The sequence below is a fragment of the Rattus norvegicus genome, chromosome 16, assembly GCF_036323735.1.
Source record: "Rattus norvegicus strain BN/NHsdMcwi chromosome 16, GRCr8, whole genome shotgun sequence".
In the NCBI taxonomy this organism is placed as follows: Eukaryota; Metazoa; Chordata; class Mammalia; order Rodentia; family Muridae; genus Rattus; species Rattus norvegicus.
The window spans coordinates 27632810-27657092 of record NC_086034.1 but is presented as its reverse complement, the minus strand read 5'-3'; the positions used below and the strand labels follow the sequence as shown (position 1 = coordinate 27657092).

The window sequence follows — 24283 nt, the reverse complement described above, 5'->3', positions numbered from 1 at the left end:
TGACAAGTATACCAAAAGGCAAGGAAATCAATGAGAAGAGACAAAACAAGCATTAGAGATAGATGTAGATAGGACTTTGAAGTCAAAGTCATAAGTGATTTGAAAAAGTAGACAACAGGCAATAACTGACAGTACCCCAGGAGATCCGATCTGTAAGAACAGCAAGGATCAGAAACACTGTAACAAAACCCAAAGAATTCCATTGATTTGAGCTTATCAGTAGGCTAGATGTGATTCACGAGCTTAAAGGCAACTGATAAACACTCCCCACAGGAAATGCAAAGAAACAAGCATGGTGGGACATTTTGAGAAGTTGTGGAGGATATAGTTGGATTGAATGACATATGGAAATGAGAGGTTGAGATAGAAGACATGGTTGAAGGAATATGATCCAGGGCTCAGTTTCAGAGTACTGACCGAAATCACAGGTCCAGAAAGCTCGGGGAACACCAGCACTTTTTCTGTTCGCTTAAAGGGATACCTGTGAGACAACCCACCAAGCAGGAAGACTGTTACATTTAAAACTCCTCAGTTGATTGGGCAGAACAATTGTGCTAGGACCACAGTTGTGAGCCCTACACTGCTGTTTTTAATTATTTATTTTACATGAATGGGTGCTTTGCCTACACTATGTCCCTGTACCACATGTGTGCCTGGTACTCACAGATAATAGAAGAGGGTGTCAGATCCCAGTGGTGGCAGGGAGTGAAGTTACATGTAGTTAGAAACTACAACATGGGTGTTGGGAATTGAACCTAGGTCCTCTAGAAAAGCAGCCAGGGCTCTTAACTGCTGATACATCTCTTTAGTGCCTGCATTAAAAAAAATAATAAGAGCAAGGAAACAAGAAAACAAGGGGGTGGGAGGCGGGGACCAAACTTGGTAACATTATGGATTGACCCCAGTGTTCTCATTTTATTTTAAGATCAGTCAAAAGTCCTCTGTAAAGAGGGGCATTCTGGGAAAGAATAACATCCCCAGAGCACACAAGGGACAGAACTATATTGGAGCACAGAAAAACTGAAGTGGGACTTTAAATGGATTCATGGCTTCTATGACCCAATTTTAAGGCCAGAAGTCAGAAGTTCTTACAATATGTATCAATGACTTCAAAGGGTTCAGTAGACAGGGTTGGTAATGACTGAAGTAAAGGAAACCGCAGGGCAGCTGAGGTATGCAAGGCTCTGTTTCCTTGTAAGAACTCCAAGTCTGAGCAGATCCTAGAAGAATAGGAAAAAAATGGTCAAATTGTTGAAGATTCTCAGAAATATGCATTCATAGCCACTATCCTTCCTAACTTAATTTACCCATACTGATAATATAGTGTTCAGGCTAGACTTTTGTGCTATCTCCTTTTCCTCTCTCAAAGACACTAAAATCATGTATAAAAACAAAGTGTAAGGAGGTGTGGTGGCGTGTACCTGTACTGAGCCCTCCAGAGGCAGAGGCAAGAGAACAGGAAGTTCTAGTCTTTACAAAACGAAAATACGAAAAGCCGAGCCCCACAGAACCCAGGAGTTTAATTGGCTGTAAAATGTGACAAAGAAGCTTGTGATGTGGATTTGAACAATGGTCAATATTTGTTAATTAATATCTGTATTACTACTTTTAAAAGTACAAAAATACACATTTTAAGAAATAGCTGCTGGGGCTGGTGAGGTGGTGCAAAAGTTAAGAGCTGGTTCCTCTTCTGGAGTATCAGGGTTCAAATCCCAGCACCCACGTGGCAGCTAACAGCTGTCTGCAACTCCGTTTCCAGGGCATCCCATATCCTCTTCTGTACACACAGACATGCAGACTAAACATCCACAGATAAAATAAATCTTAGGAAGAGAGGAAGAAAGAAAGAAGGAAAGAAAGAAAGAAAGAAAGAAAGAAAGAAAGAAAGAAGGAAAGAAAGAAAGAAGGAAGGAAGGAAGGAAGAAAGAAAGAAAGAAAGAAAGAAGGAAAGAAAGAAAGAAGGAGAGAAAGAAAGAAGGAAGGAAGGAGGGAAGGAAGGAAGGGAGGAAGGAAGGAAGGAAGGAAGGAAGGAAGGAAGGAAGGAAGGAAGGAAGGAAGGAAGGGGCAGAAAGCCAGCCAGCCAGCTGCTGGACAGTGGTGCACATACATTTAATCCCAGCATTTGGGAGGAAGACACAGGTGGATCTCTTGAGTGACAGGCCAGCCTGGTCTATACAGTGAGTTGCAGGACAGCCAGGGCTCCTCCTCATGCTTGCCTTGCACAGCAAGCATTTTACCCACTGCACCGTCATACCAGCCTTCCTCTGCTGTGGTGGTGTGAATCAGTATGGTCTCCGTAGTCTTATATGTTTGAAAGGTTGACCTCAGAGAGTGGCACTATAGCCTTGCCAGAATAGGTATGGCCTTGTTGGTAAGTATGTCAATGTGGGGGTGAGTTTTGGGTCTCCTATGCTCCAGCTACACCCAGTGTGGCACACAGTCTCCTTCTGTTGCCTTTGGACCATGATATAGAGCTCTTGGCTCCTTCTCCACAAACTATGCCTGCCTGCACTCTGCCGTGTTTCCCTACGATGACAATAATGAACTAAACCTCTGAAACTGTAAACCAGACCCAATTAAATATTTTCATTGGTAAGAGTTTTGTTGGTCATGGTTTCTCTTCACAGCAATGGAAAACCCTAACTAAAACATCAACGCTCTATTAAAATCTTCCATAATGAAAAAAGAAAAAACTTAATTTCACACTTCACCTTATATTTACTCAAGGTTGGGAGCAAAGCATTGTCCTTTGGATGTGACAGGACAGTTGCCTTAGAGGCGAAGGGGCTCACAAACCACACCTCTGACTGAGGCGCTGTTGACAGCGAATTCATTCTGGGAAAAGAGAAAGTGTGGGCCTTGCTAGGTCCAGTGGATGGCCCCATACCCAGGGGTATATGGGCATTGCAAACTGGACTTAATAGGTTACCAAGAAGAAAAACAACAGAGCACATGAAATTGGCAGTGAGTAGGGAAGAGTCGGGTGGACTTGTAAGGCGTGGGTAGAAATATGTTTAAATACATCCTATAAAACTCTCAAAGAATCTATAGAATGTTTAACAAATTTTACTGAATTATATAATAAAATATTCCAAAGAAACTAGCACATCAGTAGCAGTACTCTCGTTGAATTGGGAAATCAGGCATAGTTTGCATTCATTAAGCCAATTCGGTCATTGAAATGTATGCATATTTCAATTAATCTTGAGTCTACAATAAGTGTCTACACATTTTTATCAATTAAGAAATGGAAAAGAAAGCTCATTTAAAATAATTGTGAACTATGCATACCAATGTACAGGACTCAGATTTCAGACCTAGCCCATTAATAATTCTCCTTACGTTTATGACTTGGAAAGTGGAATTCCAATATTGCTATGAAAACTATATTTAACAAATCCTTATCAGACTGGTTATTTTCTTTTTTTCTTCTTTCATTCTCCCCTCTCACCCCTCCCTCACTTCCTCTCCCTTTTTCTCTTTCCCTTTTTCTCTTTTTCTTTCCTTCTTCCTTGGCAGCATTATTGAAAACCAGAGTCCTCTTTGGAGTTTAGACTCAAGAAAAGAATTTAAGAATGGATTCAGTCAAAAGCTTGAAGACAATGTTACTAAGTTTAAGAAAACTTCAGGCAGGAAAGCTATAAATCTTGGCGGTTGCCTGGAGGAGGAAGACTGAGAAGAGAAAGAAAAACCCATATTGTTAGAGTGGAGTTGGCACAGCCGCAAGGCAAAGAAGCAGGCACATGATGTGGAGGGGACCTTCAGGGACAGAGTAAAAAGCCCAAAATACCAGGGAAAGAATATGGAGGTTCTGGACAGCATCTAAAAGAAAAACACAGGGGGAAAACGAAGTTGCATCAGGCAGACCCAAGGTCATGGTGGAGTAGCAGTGGCACTAGGTAGTAGGAATTCTGGGAGGGAAAAGACCAGTATCCAGTTAAAGGGACAGTACTCTCTTTGCCCTCTGTAGTGTACCTTACAGAGCCCACTTCCCTGGGTCAGGTGATTAACCTACTCAGCTGGATTGTCTTAAGGGAGCAGAGGATGGCTTCTCACATCCTAAAGGTAGATTCCATTCTATTCTGTGCCTGCTGGACTGGAACTCACTGTAGCCTAGGCTGACCTTAATTTTGTAGAAATAATCTTCCCATCTCAGCCTCCAACTGCTGAGATTCCAGGCAGGCTTAGTCTGACTAAAAAAATTTTTTTATTAAAGAAATGATGTGGTAGATAAGAGTAAAACAGCTTCTGTGCCATTAGTTTAAGTTTTTACACTTAAAGTTTGAATTGTGTTGATAGCACATTACATATCAGTCAGAACTCCATCTACACTTTCAGTTTGACTTCCTACTTCTGTTGTAAATTTTAACTCAACACAATAGCAATGTAGTGTATTTATATAATTAAGTAAATGACCCTGTGCATCACAGGAATGTATATTTCCAAAGTGCTTTCGGATGAGGTCCACACATATTTAAACAAACAAACAACAGCGGCAGAGAGAGACTGATAGCCTAGGAGTTAGCAAGCTACCTTCAAGACCAAATCTCTTTTAATACTCAATCAGCTCCCACTGAATCAGACTGGAAAACTACATTCCATACTAGTGTCAATCATAAAAAATAAATAAAATAAAAAAAATAAATCATGGGGAGGATGTGGACCAAAATATTTACTCACTGCTGATGGGAATGTACTCTAGACTAGCCTGGATGGAGATCAGTGTCGAAGCTTCCAAGAACGCTGTAAATGAAACTACCTTATAACTCAGCAGCCCTGGGAATTTACCTGCAGGGCTCCACATCGGCCTTTCTCAGAGAGCCCTGCACATCAGTGTTTATTACAGCAATATCCTCAACAGCCACGTTATAGAACCAAGGTAGGTATCCAACAACAGAGGAGTATATACAGAAAACATGGCAAATATATACATGGAACGGTTTTAAACTTTAAAGAATAAAGCTATGTTGCTTGTGGAAAAATGGATGTAACGAGAAAACCGTATCAAGCAATTTTAAGCCGGTTTTACAACGATAAATACTGGTTTTCTCTGATTTCGGTTGGAGCTCCTAGACTTTACATTGTCACATAGAAAGCATGTGTCTACATTTAGAATGAAAGTACAAGTGAAACTGTCTAGGGAAATAACGGGGACAAAGAAGAAGGTAGAGACATCCCATATGAAATATGCATAAAAACTAATAACAGTCTAGTGGGCTTTGCTTTGCTCTCTTTTGGTTGTGAAAGGCTCTTGCTAGTACTCAAGACTGGCCTTGAACTTATGATCCTTCTGCCTCAGCCTCCCGAATCGCTGGAATTGTAGGCATGTATCACCAAGCTCAGCTCTTAAAAAGGTTTTAAGCCAACCGCTTAAACGAGGAAATTGAGTATATAGTTGAAGTGGGTTGCATGCAATTAGCAAAGCAGTATTTCTTAACATGATACTTGACTGGTAAGCAGTAAAAATGGTTATTGGTCGGAGGGACTCTGCCTTTGCATGAAGGCAAGATTCAGGAATGGAAAGGTGGCAGGAGAAACGGCTCAGTGAGAAGGGTACTTGTCACCTGATGAAGAAGATCTCATTTGCTCCCTGGAACCCACGTCGGGGGAACTCTTCTGACCTCCACACAGGATCCATGGCATGGACACACGACAAGCATGAGCATTTGCACACCAGGTAGGCACACGTAATAAATACAAGTAAAAGACTTTTAGAAGTATTAAGAAGTGGGTTACTCACCGGACCGCAGGAGAAAAGAAGCCTGGAGAAATGCCATTGTCTGATTTCATCAAAATACAAGATTGCATGTGACAATAAAACTCCAGGGTTAATTAGGCCAAAGTATCTCTTTTCTCTGTCATCCAAGTATTTTATTTCCAGAGATACCTGCACCAACTAATCTACTGATTGGCATTATAATTTAATTCTGGGAATAAATAACCTTGACACACTTGATTTTTGAATAAAAGACAAAAATACAATATTTCCTGTAAGAACTTTTCAGTCACCCATCAGCAAATCTCAGTGAAGCTGGGTGAAAACAATTTTCTCCCATCCAGCACACAAACCACAAAACATCTGTTCTGATAGCATCTTTCCCAGATTGGAAATGTTGACAGCTGCCACATTTGCTATTTTGTGAAACCATTCGTCTATTGATTGACCTCTGTTTAACTTTCAGGTGGCTTTATATTGTGCCTGGAAAAGAAAAATCCATTTTAGTAACTCCGCGACTAAATTAGAGGTCACGCACAGAAACACTTGGATTATTCCTCAAACTACTACTTAGAAAAAGGGGATTAACCCCAGAAGTCTGAAAATGAACAAAAGTCAAACACAGCAGAGGAACTGCATGAATTATCCTGTGTCCACCTTGTGTTGGCTAAGTTCAGATGAACTGCGGTCTTTTTTCTGGCAACTCTGCCTCCTAGTACTGTCACATTTAGTTCAGTAAATGTGACACAGGTGGGTGGTGGCCGGTTCACAGCAGCAAGCCCCAGCTAAAGGATGCTATAGTCCCGGTAAAGCAGAGTTTATGAGGCAGGATTAGCCAAGGTACTGACAGGAGACAGGAGCAAGGCAGCCCGGCTCTGTAGGTAGTTGTTGAGGATTACACATATAAAGACAAGGAAACGTCTATAAAAATCTTGAGGGAACCCGTATTCAGCTCAGGTTTTATGATGAATTCATAAACCTAGTCTGAGGTAAAAAACTAAAATGCAATTCTTTTTACTACCTGGTTCTTTTTGCCCCCTTGGAACTTTTTAATGGTGTCTCTCTCCCTTGCTTTCAGGATTTCCAATCTGTGGGTCCCATGGAACAATCAGGATTCCTCCCCATTAGCATTCAAATGAACTGACCACTTTCATCTTAAATGTGTGCCTAATTTACCCACAGGCAGGACGAAATTGGCCTGTTCCAGGATATAAAAGAATCTGTGTATTAGATTTCCATACTACCCTTCAAGGGGTCCATAATTTTCGCCATCTCTGCACATCCTCCCTCCCTTGTTTGTTCCCCCTCTTTCCCCACCCCCATTTGATCTGCCTGCTCCAGCTCCTGCCCCATCCATCTGTAATGATCTAATTCCCTCTCCTAACAAGATCTGTACTCTAATCTAAGCCCTGTGGTTCTATGGATTGAAGCATGGTTGTTCTTGATTACACAGCTAAAATCCATATGTAAGCGATTACATACCATACTTGTCTTTCTGAGTCAGGGATACCTCTCTCAGAATGACCTTTTTTCTACGTACAAACATTTGCTCCAGAATTTCATGATTTTTTTTTATGCTGAGCAATACTGCACTGTGTAGATGTAGCACATTTTCTTTATCCACTCATGTGTTGGGCGTCTAGGTTACTTCCCGTCTCTAGGTATTAGGACTTGAGTAGCAATAAACATGGTTCACCGAGTGTCTCTGTGGTGGGAGGAAGCATAGTATCCTTTGGGTCTATGCCCAAGAGCGATATAGATGGGGCTTGAGGTAGATGGATTCCTATCTTCCTGAAAACCTGCCATACTGATTTCCATAGTTGGTGTACAAGTTTGCACTCCCACCAGCAATGGAGGAGTGCTCCCCTTATGCCACATCTTCACCAGCACGAGCTGAGCTGTCACTTGTTTCTGGATCTTAGCCATTCTGACAGGTGTAAGATGAGATCTCAAATTAATTTTGATTTGCATTTCCCTGACGGCTAAGGATGTTGAACATTTCTTTGTCTTTCAGCCATTGGAGGTCTTCTGAGAATTCTGTTTCGATCTGTACCAAACTTTTAAACTGGGTTCTTTGTTTTCTTGATATCTAGTTTATTGAATTCTTTATATATTTTGTATATTAGCTCTCTCAGTCGGTAGTTGGTAAAAATCTTTTCCTACTTTCTAATATATATACATATTATATATATATTATTATATATATACACACATATTATATATATATATAAAAGATATTACCAAATGAAGGAGGAGACAGAGCCCCAACTGGCCATCACTTGTCACCAAATAAAACTTCCAATATCGAAACTGGGGTACATTTAAATGTGTTGTTAGCCTGGAAACAAACAAACAAAGAAAACACAGGCTGTTGTCAAAACTATAGATTAATCTACATAAAGTGACATCAAGGTCCCATTGTTCAATAGAACACCTACAAAAGCCATTGGACATGAAGGTGTTGAGCTGGTGCCTACATAGAGCCTTTGCCCCAATGCGCTTGTGCCTTTGGTAGACAAAGTTACTCTTTAGGATTCCAACAAGCCATAAACACCCAACCAGGCAGTAACCCTCTCATCTACAATGGCATCCTGACTGTAAAATGTGCTAGGTCAATGCTGACACAAAGCTTTTGGGAGTAGCCAACCAGCATCTGATTTGGCTTAAGACCCATGCCATGAGATAGAACCCATTCCCAGTACTGTTTGGATGACCAAAGACTAGACAGCCCGGGGAACTCGGGTGAAACCAAATGCTACTGGTGAAAGAAAAAAGGCAATAAAATGAGTCCTGGTGACATTCTGCTGTACCCATAGATCAGTGCCTTGCCCAGCTATCACCAGAGAAACTTCCTCCTGCAGCACATGGGAATAAACGCAAAGACCTACAGATATTACACAGAAAGTGAGAGACCAGGGAACCTTGTAGAAGAGGTAGGAAAGTGGAGTAGCTAGAGGGTATAGAAGGCACCATGAAAACAGGGTCCTGAAAATCAAAGTTCCTATGAACTCACGGCATCTTACACAGCATGAACAGGACCCACAAGAGTCTGCACCAGGTCCTCTGTGTATGTATTATGGCTTCCAGTTTAGTGTTTTTATGAGATTCTTGAATATGTAAGCAGGTGGGTCTCTGATTCTTGTGATTTCTCTTGGGTTCTTTTTCTTCTTTTTTGTTTGTTTTGTCCAATTCAGAAGGGTTAGTTTTTGTTTTATATTATGTTTTATTATATATCTTATTATATTACTTACTTATATTTTATTATATTATATCTCATGTATATTATTAAATTCTGTTATTTTCTTATTTATTTTTATACATTATATTATTTTATTATGTTATATATTATGTCATATGTTATATTAAAAACTTAAAAGAAAAAATAACAACTAATCCTAATCATATTTTGCAATCCATTTTTGGGTCCCTCATGGAATCAGTCAGCTGTTGCTTCTCAATATACTCTGCAAAATTTTGCCCCTCTGTCCTCCCAGTGATGAAATCACTTTTCTGGGAAGGAAACCCTCAATAGCAATTTTGAGATCTATAGAGGATAAAGAAGCAACTTTGATATAATGCCTGGTCTGGATAGTTGGATGTCAACTTGACACAAGCTGGAGTCACTATGAGGAGGGACCCACAGTTGAAAAAAATGCCTCAATAAGACCGGGCTGTCGGCAGGTCTGCAGGGCATTTTATTTAATTGTTTGTCTCTTTTTCATTTTTTCAATAGTGTATTTATCTATATAGCCCTGGTTTTCCTGGAACTTACTCTGTAGATCAGGCTGGCCTTGAACTCACAGAGATAGGCCTGCCTCTGACTCCTGAAGGCTGGGATTAAAGGAATGTACCACCACCAACCAGCAAGGCATTTTCTTAATTAATGATCAATGTGGGGGGGCCCAGCCCACTGTGGGTGGGGTCACCCTGAGGCAGGTGATCCTGGGTTCTGGTTTCATTCTAAAAATAAAATTAAAAAAAGTTGGCTGAGTAAGCTATGGGGAGCAAACCAGAAAGCAACACCCCTCCATGGTCTCTGTGACCGCTCCTGCCTCCAGGTTCCTGCACTGTTTGAGTTCCTTCCTTGACTTCCTTCAATGATGGACTAGAATGTGTAACTATAAGCCAAGTAAATGCTTTTCTCTCCAACTCTTGCTTTTTGTCATGGTGTTTCATCACAGCTATAGGAACCTTAGCTAAGGCAATGATCAAAGAACAAAGAGACTTGAAAAGTGAATCCAAATATGAGATGACAATGGGGGGAAATTTTACAAAGGGGTTCCAAGAAGAAGATAAGTGAAAAAAATAATTCCAATTCTTGAGAAAATTTTCTCCAGTGGCAAGAGGATCTAGAGTTCAAGGTTAGCCTGGCCTGCTGAGTGAAATCTATAGAGGAGGCTACAAAGCATCATTTGTGTCCAACATGTCACAGAACCCTTTGACCTAGAACCCCAAGTCTACTGCAAACTGATTTGCCAGGAAGGGCGTGGTCATTCTTTTTTTTTTTAAGGATTTATTCATTTATTATATATAAGTACACTGTAGCTGTCTTCAGATACACCAGAAGAGGGCATCGGATCTCTTTACAGATGGTTGTGAGCCACCATGTGGATGCTGGGAATTGAACTCAGGACCTCTGGAAGAGCAGTCGGGGCTCTTAACCACTGAGCCATCTCTCCAGCCCAGGGCGTGGTCATTCTTTCCTTCCTCTCTTATTGCCTACATTGCTAGTCTGGCATACGTTTTGCGCAGTGTGTTGGTTTGATTAAGAATGCTGCATAGGCTCATATATTTGAATGCTTAGTCACCAGGAAATGACACTCTTTGAAAGGATTAGAAGGATTAGGAGATGCGGCCTTGTTGGAGGAAGCATGTCACTAGGGGTGGGCTTTGAGGTTCAAAAGCCCATGCCATGTTTAGTTTCCTTCTGTGTCTGTGGATCAGGATGTACCTAACAACTACTTGTCTAGCACCATGCCTGGTATTCTTGCTACCACGTTCCCTACCATGATGATATTTAACTAAACCTCTGAAACTGTAAGCAAGGCTCCAAGTACATGCTTTCTTTTATAAGAGTTGGCTCGGTCATGGTATCTCTTCATGCAATAGGATGGTGACTAGGCAGCAAGTAGGCCCCTGGTGGGCTCATCAGGATCATATTCTAGTGAGGCATTGGAAATTGAGTTTGGATAAAATATATTTTGTCATGTGCCAAACTGACAAAAAAATAAACTAACAAACACTGATGCTGGTGTGGGTCACTTTGCAGTAGTTTGCTTGAATTGCCTTTTGCACTCAGAGAAGCATGCTGCTGGTGCACTTTGTGGAGTCTTGGCTGTGGCTATGAGAGTATACAGTGGCAGGAAGTTTCCTATATTTTGATTAGCAGATAATAGGTCTGAGGACTATGCCTGTATAGCCATGCCTGGCATTTGAAATGTGGGGGACCAGTGTCATATAAAAACCAGTTTTCTACAAAAACAATCTGTGAGACATCTGCACGTGACAATAAAAAGCAAAGGAGAAGAAACTATCCACTAGAGAGATGGACCATGGGAAGGGTTGGAGGGAGGGTAGCTGGGAAGGGATGGAAAAGGGAAGCAGTAGAAAGTGATGAAATTTTCTTTTAATTAAAATATGTTTTTAAAAGTCAGTACTGAATAAAGAATGATAAAAAGGAAAAAAAAGGTCGGTCCCCAGCTCCGAAAAAAAGAACCAAAAAAAAAAAAAAAAAAAAAAGGAAAAAAAGGAAGAAATTTAAAATAAAATCAGGTTTACTGTTTTCCCCTTGCACCATCCCATTAAACCTACCTGGTGAGGAGTAATCGCTCCCTCTTCCTTTGTTAATGCATATGCATGTGCTCATATTTGCAAGTGTGTATGGAGGCTGAGTCAATGCTGAGTGTCTTGCTCAACCGTTCACCCCTTTAGTTTTTCAACCAGAGTCTCTCCCTGGCTGCAATCTGTAATCTGGGGTTTACAGATACGACCAACATGGCTGGCCTTGGAGGTCCACAGATCTGCCTGTCTCTGATTCCCCAGTGCTGGAATTACAGCATGTGGCTTTGTACCTGGCTTTCACATGGATTCTGGGTCCTCATGCTTGCATGGCAAGAGCTCCAGCTCCCATCCATCTCCCCAGCTCCAATCCTTCCTACTTTCATAGTCTATTTTGTGTCGTTTTGGGCAGGCAAAATATATTTAATGGAGTTTGAGAAAATAAAATGAATGATAATTAAATTTAAAAAATAAAATCAAGTTGTGATTTGACCCTTGGGTTTCCAATGAGATGGCTGCCTTGCTTCATGAGAGCATCAGTTCCCAACAAAATAAATGTGAAGTGTGCTCAGCATGGGCCACTTTTGGGAATCAGAGATAACCAGGGTCATGATGGAATGACAAGTGTAACGGTTGACCATGGGAGTGTCTACTGGAATGGGATGCACTTCCACTATCAAAGAAACACTAGACACCAAGCAAGTGTCCGCTGGGAACTGAAGGATGTCTACCATAAGAGAAACACTAGACAGTGTCTGAGCAGGATTATAAAAACTTGAAATGCCATCATCCAACATGGTCACTGCCTTAGCAATATATAACTTTGGGTCTAGATAGGTTTATCCCTTGAATTTAGTCTTACCTAGTCTCTTTATACTCTACCTGGAGGAACATGTAAATTGAAACTAAGTTATTAAACAGAAGTAAATACTTTTATTTTTTTTGGTTTCAACTGCCTTATCCACATTTCAAGTTCTCAGTAATGAAGTGTGACTGGTGGGTTCTGCCATCATTAGTAATAGTTATATGTAATAACCAGAGTTCATGACGAGAAAACCACCTACAAAATGAATTTTTTAGTGCTAAGTATGAACACCTCTTCCCTTTAGAAACAAATGTTTAGAAACAAATAGAATGTAACATTCTTCAAGGAGGGTGTTTCCAGCTAGCATTGCCTGTTGAAATCTCTTCACTTCACTGTGTAATTTCTAGAGTTTCCAATAAACTCCATGTGTTTGTTTTCCACCAGAGTATAGAGCAATTTAGAAATGGGACATGGGAGTGCTTGGTTGGAAAATTATCCTAATTATTGATAAAATTACTTAGAACCAGAACATATACTCATGATCACACTTACTCAGGATGCTGAAGCAGGAGGATGTCAAGTTTGAGGCCAACCTGAGCAATTTATTGGGACCTTGTTTCAAGTAAAAATGTGAATCATGCCTACAGTTGACCTCTTGCTTCCACATGCATGCACTCTGAACACAGGACACAAGAAGACACACACAAGAAGAGGAGGAGGAAGAGGTGGTGGTGGTGGTAGTGGCGGTGGAGAAGGAGGAGGAGGAGCAGAAAGACCATCACAATGATTTGATTTGAAAACCTGATTTTAGACATGAAGCAAAATAGCCTTTTTGAGATCGACAGATCTCTCTATCCAGTCACTCTACTAGTTAGAATTTTCAATGTTCCTCTGGAGGAATAGTCAGAATCTATCCTAGCTATATAATCTAATTAAACCTCCTTAAGTTTCAATTTCCTTATTCATAAACTAGAGATAATAATTCTATCTAATATTTATGGAGAAAATGAATTTAATATAATGCTTAGAACAGTACCTGGCATACAGAGCAGAGCTGGCATATATGTGCACTTGTTAGTATTACATTATACAACAGAGGGTAATTCAAAATTCAGTCTTTGAAAGGATACAGAACTTACTGAATTCCCAGATGTATCCAGCTAGCCAATATGTGCAGTTGTTACTCCAAGCTCAGCAATAGGATAAGTCATTTGCTACTGTCTGAGTGTTAGAGGAGAGTAGGAAGTAGGAGAGTTACTCTTTTTTGCAAAGTTCAGTGTGTGTGTGTGTGTGTGTGTGTGTGTGTGTGTGTGTGTGTGTGTGTACTTGCATGGGGGTGCTCTTGGAAGCCAGAAGAGGGCATCAGATACACTGAAGCTGCAGTCACAGGTAGTTAATTGTGAGCTGCCTGACTCTTAGATGCCAGCCTCACCTTTTTTTGATCTTCTCCTTGAGGGCTACCTGAAAAGTTTCAGTACATTTATTAATCCTTGTTCTTGTGGCAATCTGCTGAAAGGCTGTAAGGCACTGACACTGGGTATGAGTCAGCACAAAATGGCTGACACCAGATGTCTAAGGGTCCCAAAGGTGACTAGTGATAGAATCTGTTGTAGAACTAACTGTTTTGTGCAGAGTAACATTTTTGTGTGATTCTGTATAATACAAAAATACGATAGTTTGAATGAAAATGTCTCCATAGGTTCATAGAAACTAGCACTGTTGGGAGGTGTGGCCTTATTGGAGGAGGCGTGTCACTGGGAGTGGGCATTGGGTTTTCATGATGCTCAGGCCATGTCCATTTTGTTTCAGTTTCTCTTCCTGCTGCCTTCCAAACCAGATGTAGAATTCTAAGCTCCTTATCCAGCACCATGTCTGCCTAAATATCACTATGCTTCCTGCTGTGATGATAATGGCTTACACCTCTGAACCGTAAGCCAGCCCCAGTTAAATGTTTTCCTTTATCAGAGCAGTTACAGTTGTGGTGTCTCTTCAGAGCAATAGAACCCTGACTGACAGTGATGAGAAGCCTGCTTGTGAGTTTTTCTGAAGGTATGGGTGTCTACTTACTTGCAGTCTGTGTGACAGTCTATGTGTGTGCTGTGCCTGCATGTGTGAGGCCTGTATGTTAACATGTGTCTGGGTTCCTTCAGGGCCAGGATTCCTTCAGGAGGCTCTCTGCTAAGTGATCAGTGTGTTGGTGAATAAAATATTTTATTTGTCCAAGGCTCCTTAGTTAGGGATTTTTTGCTGTGAAGAGATGCCATGAGAGGGGAAGCCCTTGGTCTTTCCTATAAAGGCTTGATGCCCCAGCATAGAGGAATGCTGAGGCAATGAGGTAGTATGGGTGGGTGGGTGGGGGAGCACCTTCATAGGGGTAGGGGGTAGAGGGGTGGGATGGGAGTTTTCAGAGGGGAAACTGGGAAAGGGGATAACATTTGAAATGTTAATAAATAAAATAACCAATACAAAAATTAAAACAAAAGAAATACCATGACCAAGTTGGGGCTGGCTTATAGTTTTAGAGGCTCAGTCCTTTATATCACAATGAGAAACATGGCAGTGTTCAGGCAGTCATGGTGCTGGGAAAAAACCTGAGAATTCTACATCTTGATCCGAATGCCTTCTGCAGGCATTCAGGAGGCTCTCTTGTGCACTGGACCAAGCCTGAGCATAGCAGGCCTGAAAGCCCACCTTTACAGTGACACACATCCTCCAACCAGGCCACAACTCCTACTAGTACCATTCCCTATGGAGTAAGCATATTCAATCCACCACAGCTCCTCACAATGTCTTCAGCCTCCCAGCTTCCCATGACTTTCTTGGCATCTATGGATGGCCTTCACGTCATATCTCATGTAAAGCAGAAGATTACATTATGAGTTCTATGAGCTCATGAGCTTTTTAGTTAATCATGATTCCCCCTACAGCTAGGGCTCTATTTAACGCAGATTTGTTGACTTGTCAATTAAGTGAATAAATAGGAGACAGAGAAAACTAAGTGACTCAGACAAAATCCCTCAGCATATTTGCAGGTCTGGGACTTTGTACATAGTGAGTGACTGGCAGGCAGTGGAACTGTTATGAGAATGGGGACCAAAGGAGAAGTGTGAAGAAGAGAAGCTGAGCATTTGGGAGTTTGAGGAACTTGTTGCTAACCTAAGAATGTGGGGTGGCCTACAATAAGTGTACTGGCTGGTTTTGTGTGTCAACTTGACACAAGCTGGAGTTATCACAGAGAAAGGAGCCTCCCTTGAGGAAACGCCTCCATGAGATCCAGCTGTAAGGCATTTTCTCAATTACTGATCAAGGGTGGGAGGATCCATGGTGTGTGGTGCCATCCCTGTGCTGGTGGTCCTGGCTTCTATAAGAAAGCAAGCTGAGCAAGCCAGGGGTAGCAAGCCAGTAAGTAATATCCCTCCATGGCCTCTGTATCAGCTCCTGTTTCCTGACTTGCTTGAGTTCCTGTCCTGACTTCCTTTAGTGATGAAACAGCAGTGTGGAAGTGTAAGCTGAATAAACCCTTTCCTCCCCAACTTGCTTGCTTGGCTACAGGAATAGAAACCCTGACTAAGACAATAAGATATTCAATACCTGGACTGTTCTCACTGACTGTGCATTGCCCATAATTTTTGAGACAAGGATTTTCAAGAGCCCAGAACTGTGTAGAGTTAGGCTAAGTGGCAACGGAGCCTCTCCAAGGTCTGCTCATATCCTTCCTTATTTTTCCTCCTCAGAAAAGGCATTGGTATATGTGACACTACATGTGGTGGTTTGAATAGGTATGTCCCTCATAGATTCATGTGTTTGAATGCTTGGCCACAAGGGATGGCATTATTTGGAAGTGTGGCCTTATTGGATTAGGTCTTTGTCAGAGGAAGTGTGGCACTGTTGGGGCAGACTTTGAAGTTCTATATCTCTGGAACACTCAGTGAGATAGGCAGTCCCCATCTGCTGCCTGTGGATCCTTCTCCTGCACCATGTCTGCTTGCACGTTGCCATGGTTCCCACAATGATAACAATTGCAAGCTTTCTGTAGCTGCTTGTATTCTAACACAATTGGATCCCCCAAAACTGTTTGCACAAGAGGGTCTGCAGGTAGCTTTTGGGAACCTGTACCAGTTAATTCTGATTGGTAAATAAAGGTGCCAGCAGCCAATAGCTGTGGAGGAGAGACATAGGTGGGGTTTTAGGTTTACTGGACTTGGGACCTTGAGGAAGCAGGAGGGAAAGAAATATCATGCTTTAGGTCTGTGAAGGAGAGAGAGTGTAGAGAAGCAAGGAGAGCACCCTGGGCTCTGGGCCGGAAGGCTGACTAACTGAGTTAAGAGCAGACAAGATGGAACATAGAAATTAGTAAGTAGTCAATCGGAGTTCCCGGTGGGAGGTAGATTCTAACAGCATGGAGGGTAGACTCTGCCCAGCTATTGTGCTGCTTAAGGATATTGAAATATAAAAGCTGCATGTATCTTACATTCGGCAACGTAAACCATTGCAGTGGGTAGTAACACCGTGCCGGGATTTATTAAAATATTCATACTATAGTTTTTCTTTGTAAGAGTTGTCATGGTCATGGAGTCTTCTCACAGCAATAAAACCTGAACTAAGACACTAAACCTGTCTGACATTCCTTTTTCTTTCTCTCTCTTTCTTTTTCCTTCCTTCATCTTTTCTTTCTCCTCTCTCCCTTCCTCCCTCCCTCCCTTCCTTCCTGCCTTCCTGCCTTCCTTTCACATATAGTTTTTTTTAAGTGGGTTCCAGGGATGGCTCTCAGCCCTGCATGCTTGCATAAGCAAGCACACCCCTGACTGAACTATTTCACCAACTCTGATTTATGTTTTTGAAGTCGGGTCTTACTAAGACTACAAGCCCTAAGTAGCTTTAAACTCCCTAGGGTACTCCTGCTTCAGTCCCCCAAGTGAATGCTGGGATTACAGGTAGGATCCGCCTCCCACCCCCGAAAACTCAGTTAAAAATGTGGATTGTAATGTAGAAGGTCTGGGGCAAGGCCTAAGATTCTACATAGTGCTCCGTGACAGGTGTTAACCTCCTTCTACATTTTGAACAGCAACACAGACAGTGCAGAGCAACGGCCTCATTTTTGTTTGTTTTCTTTTTTGTCTGTTTGTTTTCTTTGTAAAGTAATTTTTCAGTCGTAACAGTGTACAGAATATTGATATTTGTTAAATTGTCTTCCTAAGTTATTTTCACATATTAAATAATGTGTCATTCTGAAGTGGGATTTGGCCTTTGACTTGTAACTAATCCAACATGAGGCAAATTCTCCTCTCCAAATTTTACTGGTGATTCTGTCAGGTATTCAGATGCCAAAAAGTTAGAGTTAGCCTTGGGCTAAACACTTCAGGCTAAGTTTAGCAGCTATTAGAAATAATGCAGTAGGCAGGAAGGTTCTAGAAGTACTGGAGGTAAATTCAGGACATTTTGAAACATTTGAGCACTTAGAAAAAGCATCAATTGTGAAAGAGTGACCTATTTCAAAGCCAGGCACAGGTACAGCTATTCTTATTCTAAAACCCAGATTGTCCCCATCTCAGGAACAAGAGAATTTTATCTGCAACAGTGGCTTTCTTAGATATCGCTGAAGTAACATACAGAGAAAGAACACAACTGCACTGTCAACTTAGGTGTTATCTAGATGTAAAAATATATAAAAAATAAAATATAAGTTTTATATTTTTTGTTTTTCTTTCATTCTTCTATTCAAACATCTTTATGGGGGCTGGTAACATGGCACAGTGGGTTAATCCCCCTGCTGTCAAGCCTGGTGAGCTGAGTTCAATCCCTGGAATCCACATGGTAGAAGAAGGGGACTGGCTCTCCATATGTACCTGCCCACATACATGTGCATGGTGTATACATGCAGACACACATACAAAAGATGTTTCAAAAAGTCTTCATAATATTATAATCTGGACAAGAAAGAAACAGCTATAATAGACAGACAAAGAAAGTTCTCAGTTCATGGGACTTCATTTTTCAGGAGAAAAAAAGACAATAAGGGATGATAAATATAGTAAGTAGTTCCTAATTTCTTAAGTTTAACTTGGAGGTAATGGGCAGAAAAAGTGAGCAGTAATAATTTAGGCAGTAAGTAATACCTGAGTACTAAGGTTGACTAAGGTTGAGGGGTCTCTTCTGGAGTGTTACCAGGGTAAGATGAGTAAATAATTCTTGTTCTTGCACAAAAAATTAATACCAACAAAGGAGAAAGATCATAAATGGAGAACAAATCTGGCAGTCTGAAGGGTTTCTCAACCGGAAACCATGGGGCGCAAGAGAGAGGGAGAGAGCAGGAGACAAACATAAGAGAGTAAATTGCATCCAGCATGAGATCAAGTAGAACTTGGAATCTAAGACGGGCATTAGGTTTGATTGGTTTTGGTTGTTGTTTGGTTGGTTTTTGGTTAGTGCAAATATTTAGGGTTTGGAGCAGGAAACTGTCTATCTGATTTTTTCCCCAATTCTCTCTTGTGAAGTTTTCCTGTTTTCTCAGATTAACATATTCTTGGATTTCTTTAAAGGCTTAGCTATTGTAAAAGCCTGCTACAGTGCCGGGTGGGTATGGGGCAATCCTGGGGCTCCCTATCTATCCTGGGGACCACTTTTCCACTTTGTTTCAGTTTCTGTTGAAGATGAGCTTAGACACTGGCTGGAACTCACCCGTTTTCTCCTGGTCTGACAAGATAGACAGTGTAAGGCTAGGGGCGTGCCTCAGTGGTAGAGTTTTTGAATAACCTATTAGAGGTCCTGCCTTCACTCCACAATACTGCAAAGAAGGACATTAGTGGCCCAGCTACATAGGACAGATATAGTCAGATATGGTAGCTACCAGCTAGTTGGGTCTCTACGTGGAGGCCATTCTTGGGCTTTGTGATCCTTTTCCCCCTTATTGTTGTATTTGATGTGGGTCAGTTACAAAATATTGGCTTCACAGAGAAAAGTCTGAGCTGTTCTTAGAAGGGTCAGCTTTGTTTTATGGTTCAAAAAAGTCTTGTTTTCTGGAAGTCCCTGAGCCCAGCAGCATCATATTGCTAAATGATCTGTAGTGAGGACATTGAAATATGCTTGAGGCAGGGTTATGGCCACTGTGAATAGTTATGTTGTTTCCCAGACTGCATACTCCATTCCCAATTTTCCGCATCTGTGCATTTTTGCCATAAAAATGCACAGAATGAAAACAAAACAGAAAAATCCCAGGGGAGGTGATGCACACCTTTAATGTCAAGAGGCAGAGACAGGCAGATTTCTGTGAGTTGGAGGCCGGCCTAATATATAGCTCCAGGACAGTCAGGGATACATAGAGAAATACTGCTCAAAAAACCAACCCAACCCAACCTAACCCAACCCAACCCAAAACCAAAACCAAACCAAACCAAAACCCAACCCAACCCAACCCAACCCAAAACCAAAACCAAACCAAAACCAAACCAAACCAAAACTAAACCCAACCCAACCCAACCAAATCCAACCCAACCCAAAACCAAACCCAACCTAACCCAACCCAACCCAAACCCAAAACCAACCCAAAACCAAAACCAACCCAAAACCAAACCAAAACCAAACCCAATCTAACCCAACCCAACCTAAAACCAAAACCAAATCAAACCAAACCAAACCCAACCCAACCAAACCCAACCCAAAACCAAACCAAACCAAACCAAAACCAAACCAAACCAAAACCAAACCAAACCAAAACCAAACCAAACCAACCCACACCACACCAAACCAACCCAACCTAAACCAAACCCAAACCCAAACCAAACCAACCCACACCACACCAAACCAACCCAAATCTAAACCCAAACCCAACCAAACCAAAACCAAACCAAACCAAAGTACAATACATCACAACAACCCAACCCAAACCAACCCAACCCAAACCAAATCAAACCAAACCAAACGCTATAGTCATGCTTCTAAAGTAATTTCCTCTACTACACAAATACCTCCTTTTCCAACTTATTGTTTTTACTGATCTATGACTTTCTTCTGAAGGATTGTGATTCATTAATCTTCTGTCCAAACAAGTTATACAGCCGTGCACAGCTCAAAACAGTGCTAAATAAACAATTTTGGAATGAGCAGATGAATTTGGGAGTTATCCTTGAACTCTGCTTCTGACCTAACGTTTTATTGAATGTCTGTCTTGTACTTTTAAATTTCTTTTGGCATTTTCAATGAATCGTGAAGTTTTTTTTTTTCCCCCTCTGAGTCAATTTCCCACATTTCATTAGCATTTTCCAATTTCTGCAGTTTTACAGGCAATATCAACATCTTTGCTCTTTCATAGGTCACAGATTTTCTAGTACCTTGTTTTCAGTCTTAAGATTTTGAATTGTCATTTATTACCTCATTGACTTAACCCCTAGTTCAGATTGCCATCATCTAGTTCTTGAAAAAAAAAAAGCCCATATCATTTTGCGCCTATAGCATTATTCTGAATAAAATGTTGTGTCTTGTAGCATTCAGCTGGGTGTCTCTGCACTATTGGTCAGTATCAATGATGCATACCATTCATAAACCCCAGCTTCAGTTCACTTGACAGGGATTTCTGTACACTGAAAGCACGTTAGGCAAGTCTTGCTTCTCCACAAAACCTTATTTAATGTTCTATAAACTAGATGAGATAGTATTTGACAGATAAGAAAATTAAGATTTAGTTACAGCAGGTGGCATACTTCAGGAAAAATGATAGAATTGGGGTTTAGGACACGTGCATTTACTTGGGAAATACTGCCTAATCGTTGTGTTAGTGCCTGCCGTCTTGACTTCCTACTTCATCTAGAAGGCTCTCCAGGATACAGCCCACCGATCTTAACGTGCCATTGCTGTGCTCTGGAATCTTCTCTTCTATATTTCACCTCTCTGCTTCTAAAACTCACACTCGACTGTAAACGTTTTAATGTGGAACAATGCCTGGATTACCTCTTCCTTTACTTTGAGAGTCTTCTGTGGAGCTCCTACAATAAATTGTGAGTAAAGAACACAAAAAAATTTCCATAGTCCTTCATGAACGTGCACTAAATTGTTGCAATATTATTAGGTGAGGTATTGAGGCATCGAACGGAAGACCCAGAAAAATCAGAAAATTCTGATCTTTTTCTAACTCTCTCTCTCTCTCTCTCTCTCTCTCTCTCTCTCTCTCTCTCTCTCTCTCTCCCTTCTGAATGCTGGGATTAAAGGTCTGTACCAATACCTGGCTTCTCTCGCAAGTCTTAAGAACTTGGGGCTTGAGTGCCTTAGATCTGACTAAAGGACATGCTACATTTTAGAGTCCTTCCTATGAAGCTGCATAGGATATAGCATTGCCAAAACGTCATCAGTAAAATCCTTTTACCTGTTTTCCATATACTGGAAAAGAAAAAATAGTTTTTATGTTTCTTTTACGGTGAGAATGTAAATGCTTTTTATCCTCATTTAACTTTCTTTTTTTTTTTTTTTTTTTTTTTGGTTCTTTTTTTCGGAGCTGGGGACCGAACCCAGGGCCTTGCACTTCCTAGGTAAGCGCTCTACCACTGAGCTAAATCCCCAGCCCCCTCATTTAACTTTCAAGAGAAGTTACTCAAAGTATCTTTTCAAGACGTCCTGACTCAGGATTCTCATGTACAGAAACTAATACCATAATCCTCCTTTCTTTCCCATCATGCCTGGAAACCCTAGCTTTAGTGAGAGGTACAGCTCCTCAGAAGCAGTGAACACGACGGACTTGGGACCGCGCGGAAGCCAAGTTTCCTCTGTACTTCAAATCCTCCAGTCCCTGGGAGCCTACGTCTCGTCCGTGACGTCACCCGCCTTCCCGGAAGTCCCGTGAATGACGCCGTGCGGTTACCTGAGAGACGCGCGAGTTTTAGTGCGGCGTGAAGGCGTGCGCGTCTTCTTAGGAGAACCTCGAGCTCGTCTTAGGCCCGTGCGGCGCCATGGAGGTGGTGGAGGCTGCCGCGCAGCTGCAGACGCTCAAGTTCGGCGGCTCCGGCCCGGGATCCGCAGCATCGCCGCCACCTGAGGAGCGCCCGGACGCCGAGCAGGCGGAGCAGGCCCCGCCGGCAGGGGAGCAGCCGCCGCCAGCCCCGAGCTCGGATGCTGGTGAAAACCCACCGCCGCCGAGCGGGCCCTGCGCCACCGCACCGGACGCCGCGGAGCCGCTGCCAGAGCTGCAGGACTCGGACTCATCGGACTCGGATTCGGACAGGTCGAGTGCAGGCGAACCCCGGGGCTGCCGAGGCCGGGCGACTCGGGGCCTAGGTAGTAGTGGGTGCACGCGCCGTGCCAGGCGGCGCAGCTGATGCTCTGCGCACGTGCTCTCGGACTGGTACCCGGTGTCGCCGCATTGTTTTTCCAGTCTCAGCTCACTTCTAGGAGTTCCCACTTACTTTCCAAACTTGATAGTTCGCCGAGTTACAAGGGAAGGTAGCAACCTGCTTACAGTGTAAAAAACCCCGACATTCGTAAACTATTTGTAAAGTTACTTTGCTATGTTATTATCATAGGAACTCAGTTTAACATGTACTTTTGGGTTAGAACTTCTGAATTTTGTGGTACTTCAGAATTGTTACTTTTTTCATCGACTACTTTTTTCAAACCTTAAGAGTTGCGGATCAGAAAAGGATTACTTACGTTTCAAAGTTCATTCTTCGCTCTTTTTTTTTTTTTTTTTTTTTTTTCTGGTGTAACCCAGACTGGTCTATAGCTGGAGGGGCTGACGTCGAACTCCTGGTCTTCTTGTCTCCACCCTACAAGTGCAGAGTTGTAAAGCCACCCACCACCTTTCTCTTAAAGTTGCTTGACAGTTGATATTAATCAGAATCTTTATAGGGAGCAGGATTTTATGAAACTTGCCAATCAGTTTTTTGGTATTTTGGGCGCTGAGCTTTACACAGACATTTCCTGTCTGCGTTCTTTGTGGAAGAAGATCCAGTATATAGAAGGTTATCAAACTACAAATGTTTGAATAAGCATGGGGTGAGGGGCGTTTCAGGAGTCGGGGCACTTTTAGAAAACCACAAAGAGAGGAAAGGGAAAATGGTTTCTAACAGAGAAGTGTGAAGAGATTGATGGAGAGAGCCAAGCCAATTATGAACAGCTTGTTTTCTTGGCAGTTCTAAGATGGTAGTCATCTTGCCATCCGAGCCTACACTGCTCGGCAAGGGATGCAGGAGGTAGACCAGGAGCCAGGGTTGGAAGGGAATCATGGGATATGGTGCAGTGGCATGACTGAATAGTGTTGGGAACTGACTTCTGACCCTTGTGTCAGAGGATACCACATACTTGAAGAAATGAGAAAGGTACTGCTTTTTGACTGTGTGCTAGGTAGGATAGTATTTTGTTAGTAGAAGCATTCATTTCAATTTTTTGATAATTGCTGTGTGACTTTTTCTGGGGTGACATGAACAGACATCTATCTCTTCATCCCAGATTGTGCAGAGTAACAGGTCAAGGAAACACTGCACCTAAGCCTTGCTTCGTGAGCAATGTACACGTGCCTGTATGCCAGAGCATGGTCGACTCAAAGGTAGCTGTCTTGTGGGAAAGCCCACATAGCCTGGGTGACAGAATAGCTGTTGCTGGAGCACCTTGCTGTGGTGGCGTCTCTACCGGCAATCTGACCAGCAGTTTACTACTTTAGTGACTTCGGGTTAGGGCCTTGTGAGTTTCACGAGTTTTTTGAGTCTTCTAGGTCCCTCTTCCTCTAGGAGACAGGGTTTCAGTTGGAAGGAAATAGTACACAGCATTATCCCAAACTAGTTTTTAAGAAGTTGTGGATCTCCTCCGGTAGCAGTTTGAAGAGTGCACTGGGGAATCAGGAAGGAGAGTGATTTGGTGAGTAGGGTGACATCAAAGCAGACAATATTTAAGGAGGAATAGCGTGTTTGCTAGGCTGAAGGCATTTCAGGCAAGTCACCTAGTATCATTGCATAATAGTGAAAATACTAGGAGTTTGGAAAGTTTCGTGCATTTGGAGGATAGAA

At 42.0% G+C, this 24283-nt stretch overlaps 1 protein-coding gene and 1 long non-coding RNA gene across 3 annotated transcripts in view; one reads left to right on the top strand and one right to left on the bottom strand.

Annotated features, from left to right (window-relative positions):
* Positions 1 to 893: 893 nt before the first annotated feature.
* LOC134482367 (uncharacterized) lies at positions 894 to 22282 on the bottom strand. Of its 2 annotated transcripts, XR_010058372.1 has the most exons (4): positions 22147 to 22282; positions 3791 to 8054; positions 2712 to 2835; positions 894 to 1220 (listed from the first exon to the last, which is right to left on the bottom strand). It is a non-coding gene; the product is annotated as an uncharacterized LOC134482367 (long non-coding RNA). The 2 variants fall into 2 exon arrangements; XR_010058371.1 differs by having other exon boundaries at positions 2712 to 8054.
* Positions 22130 to 24283, top strand: part of Naf1 (nuclear assembly factor 1 ribonucleoprotein) — a 30736-nt gene continuing 28582 nt past the window's right edge. The window contains exon 1 of the mRNA NM_001024772.2: positions 22130 to 22506. Within this exon, the coding sequence (NP_001019943.1) occupies positions 22235 to 22506 (272 nt within the window). The 5' untranslated portion in view covers positions 22130 to 22234. The remainder of the gene's footprint in view (positions 22507 to 24283) is intronic.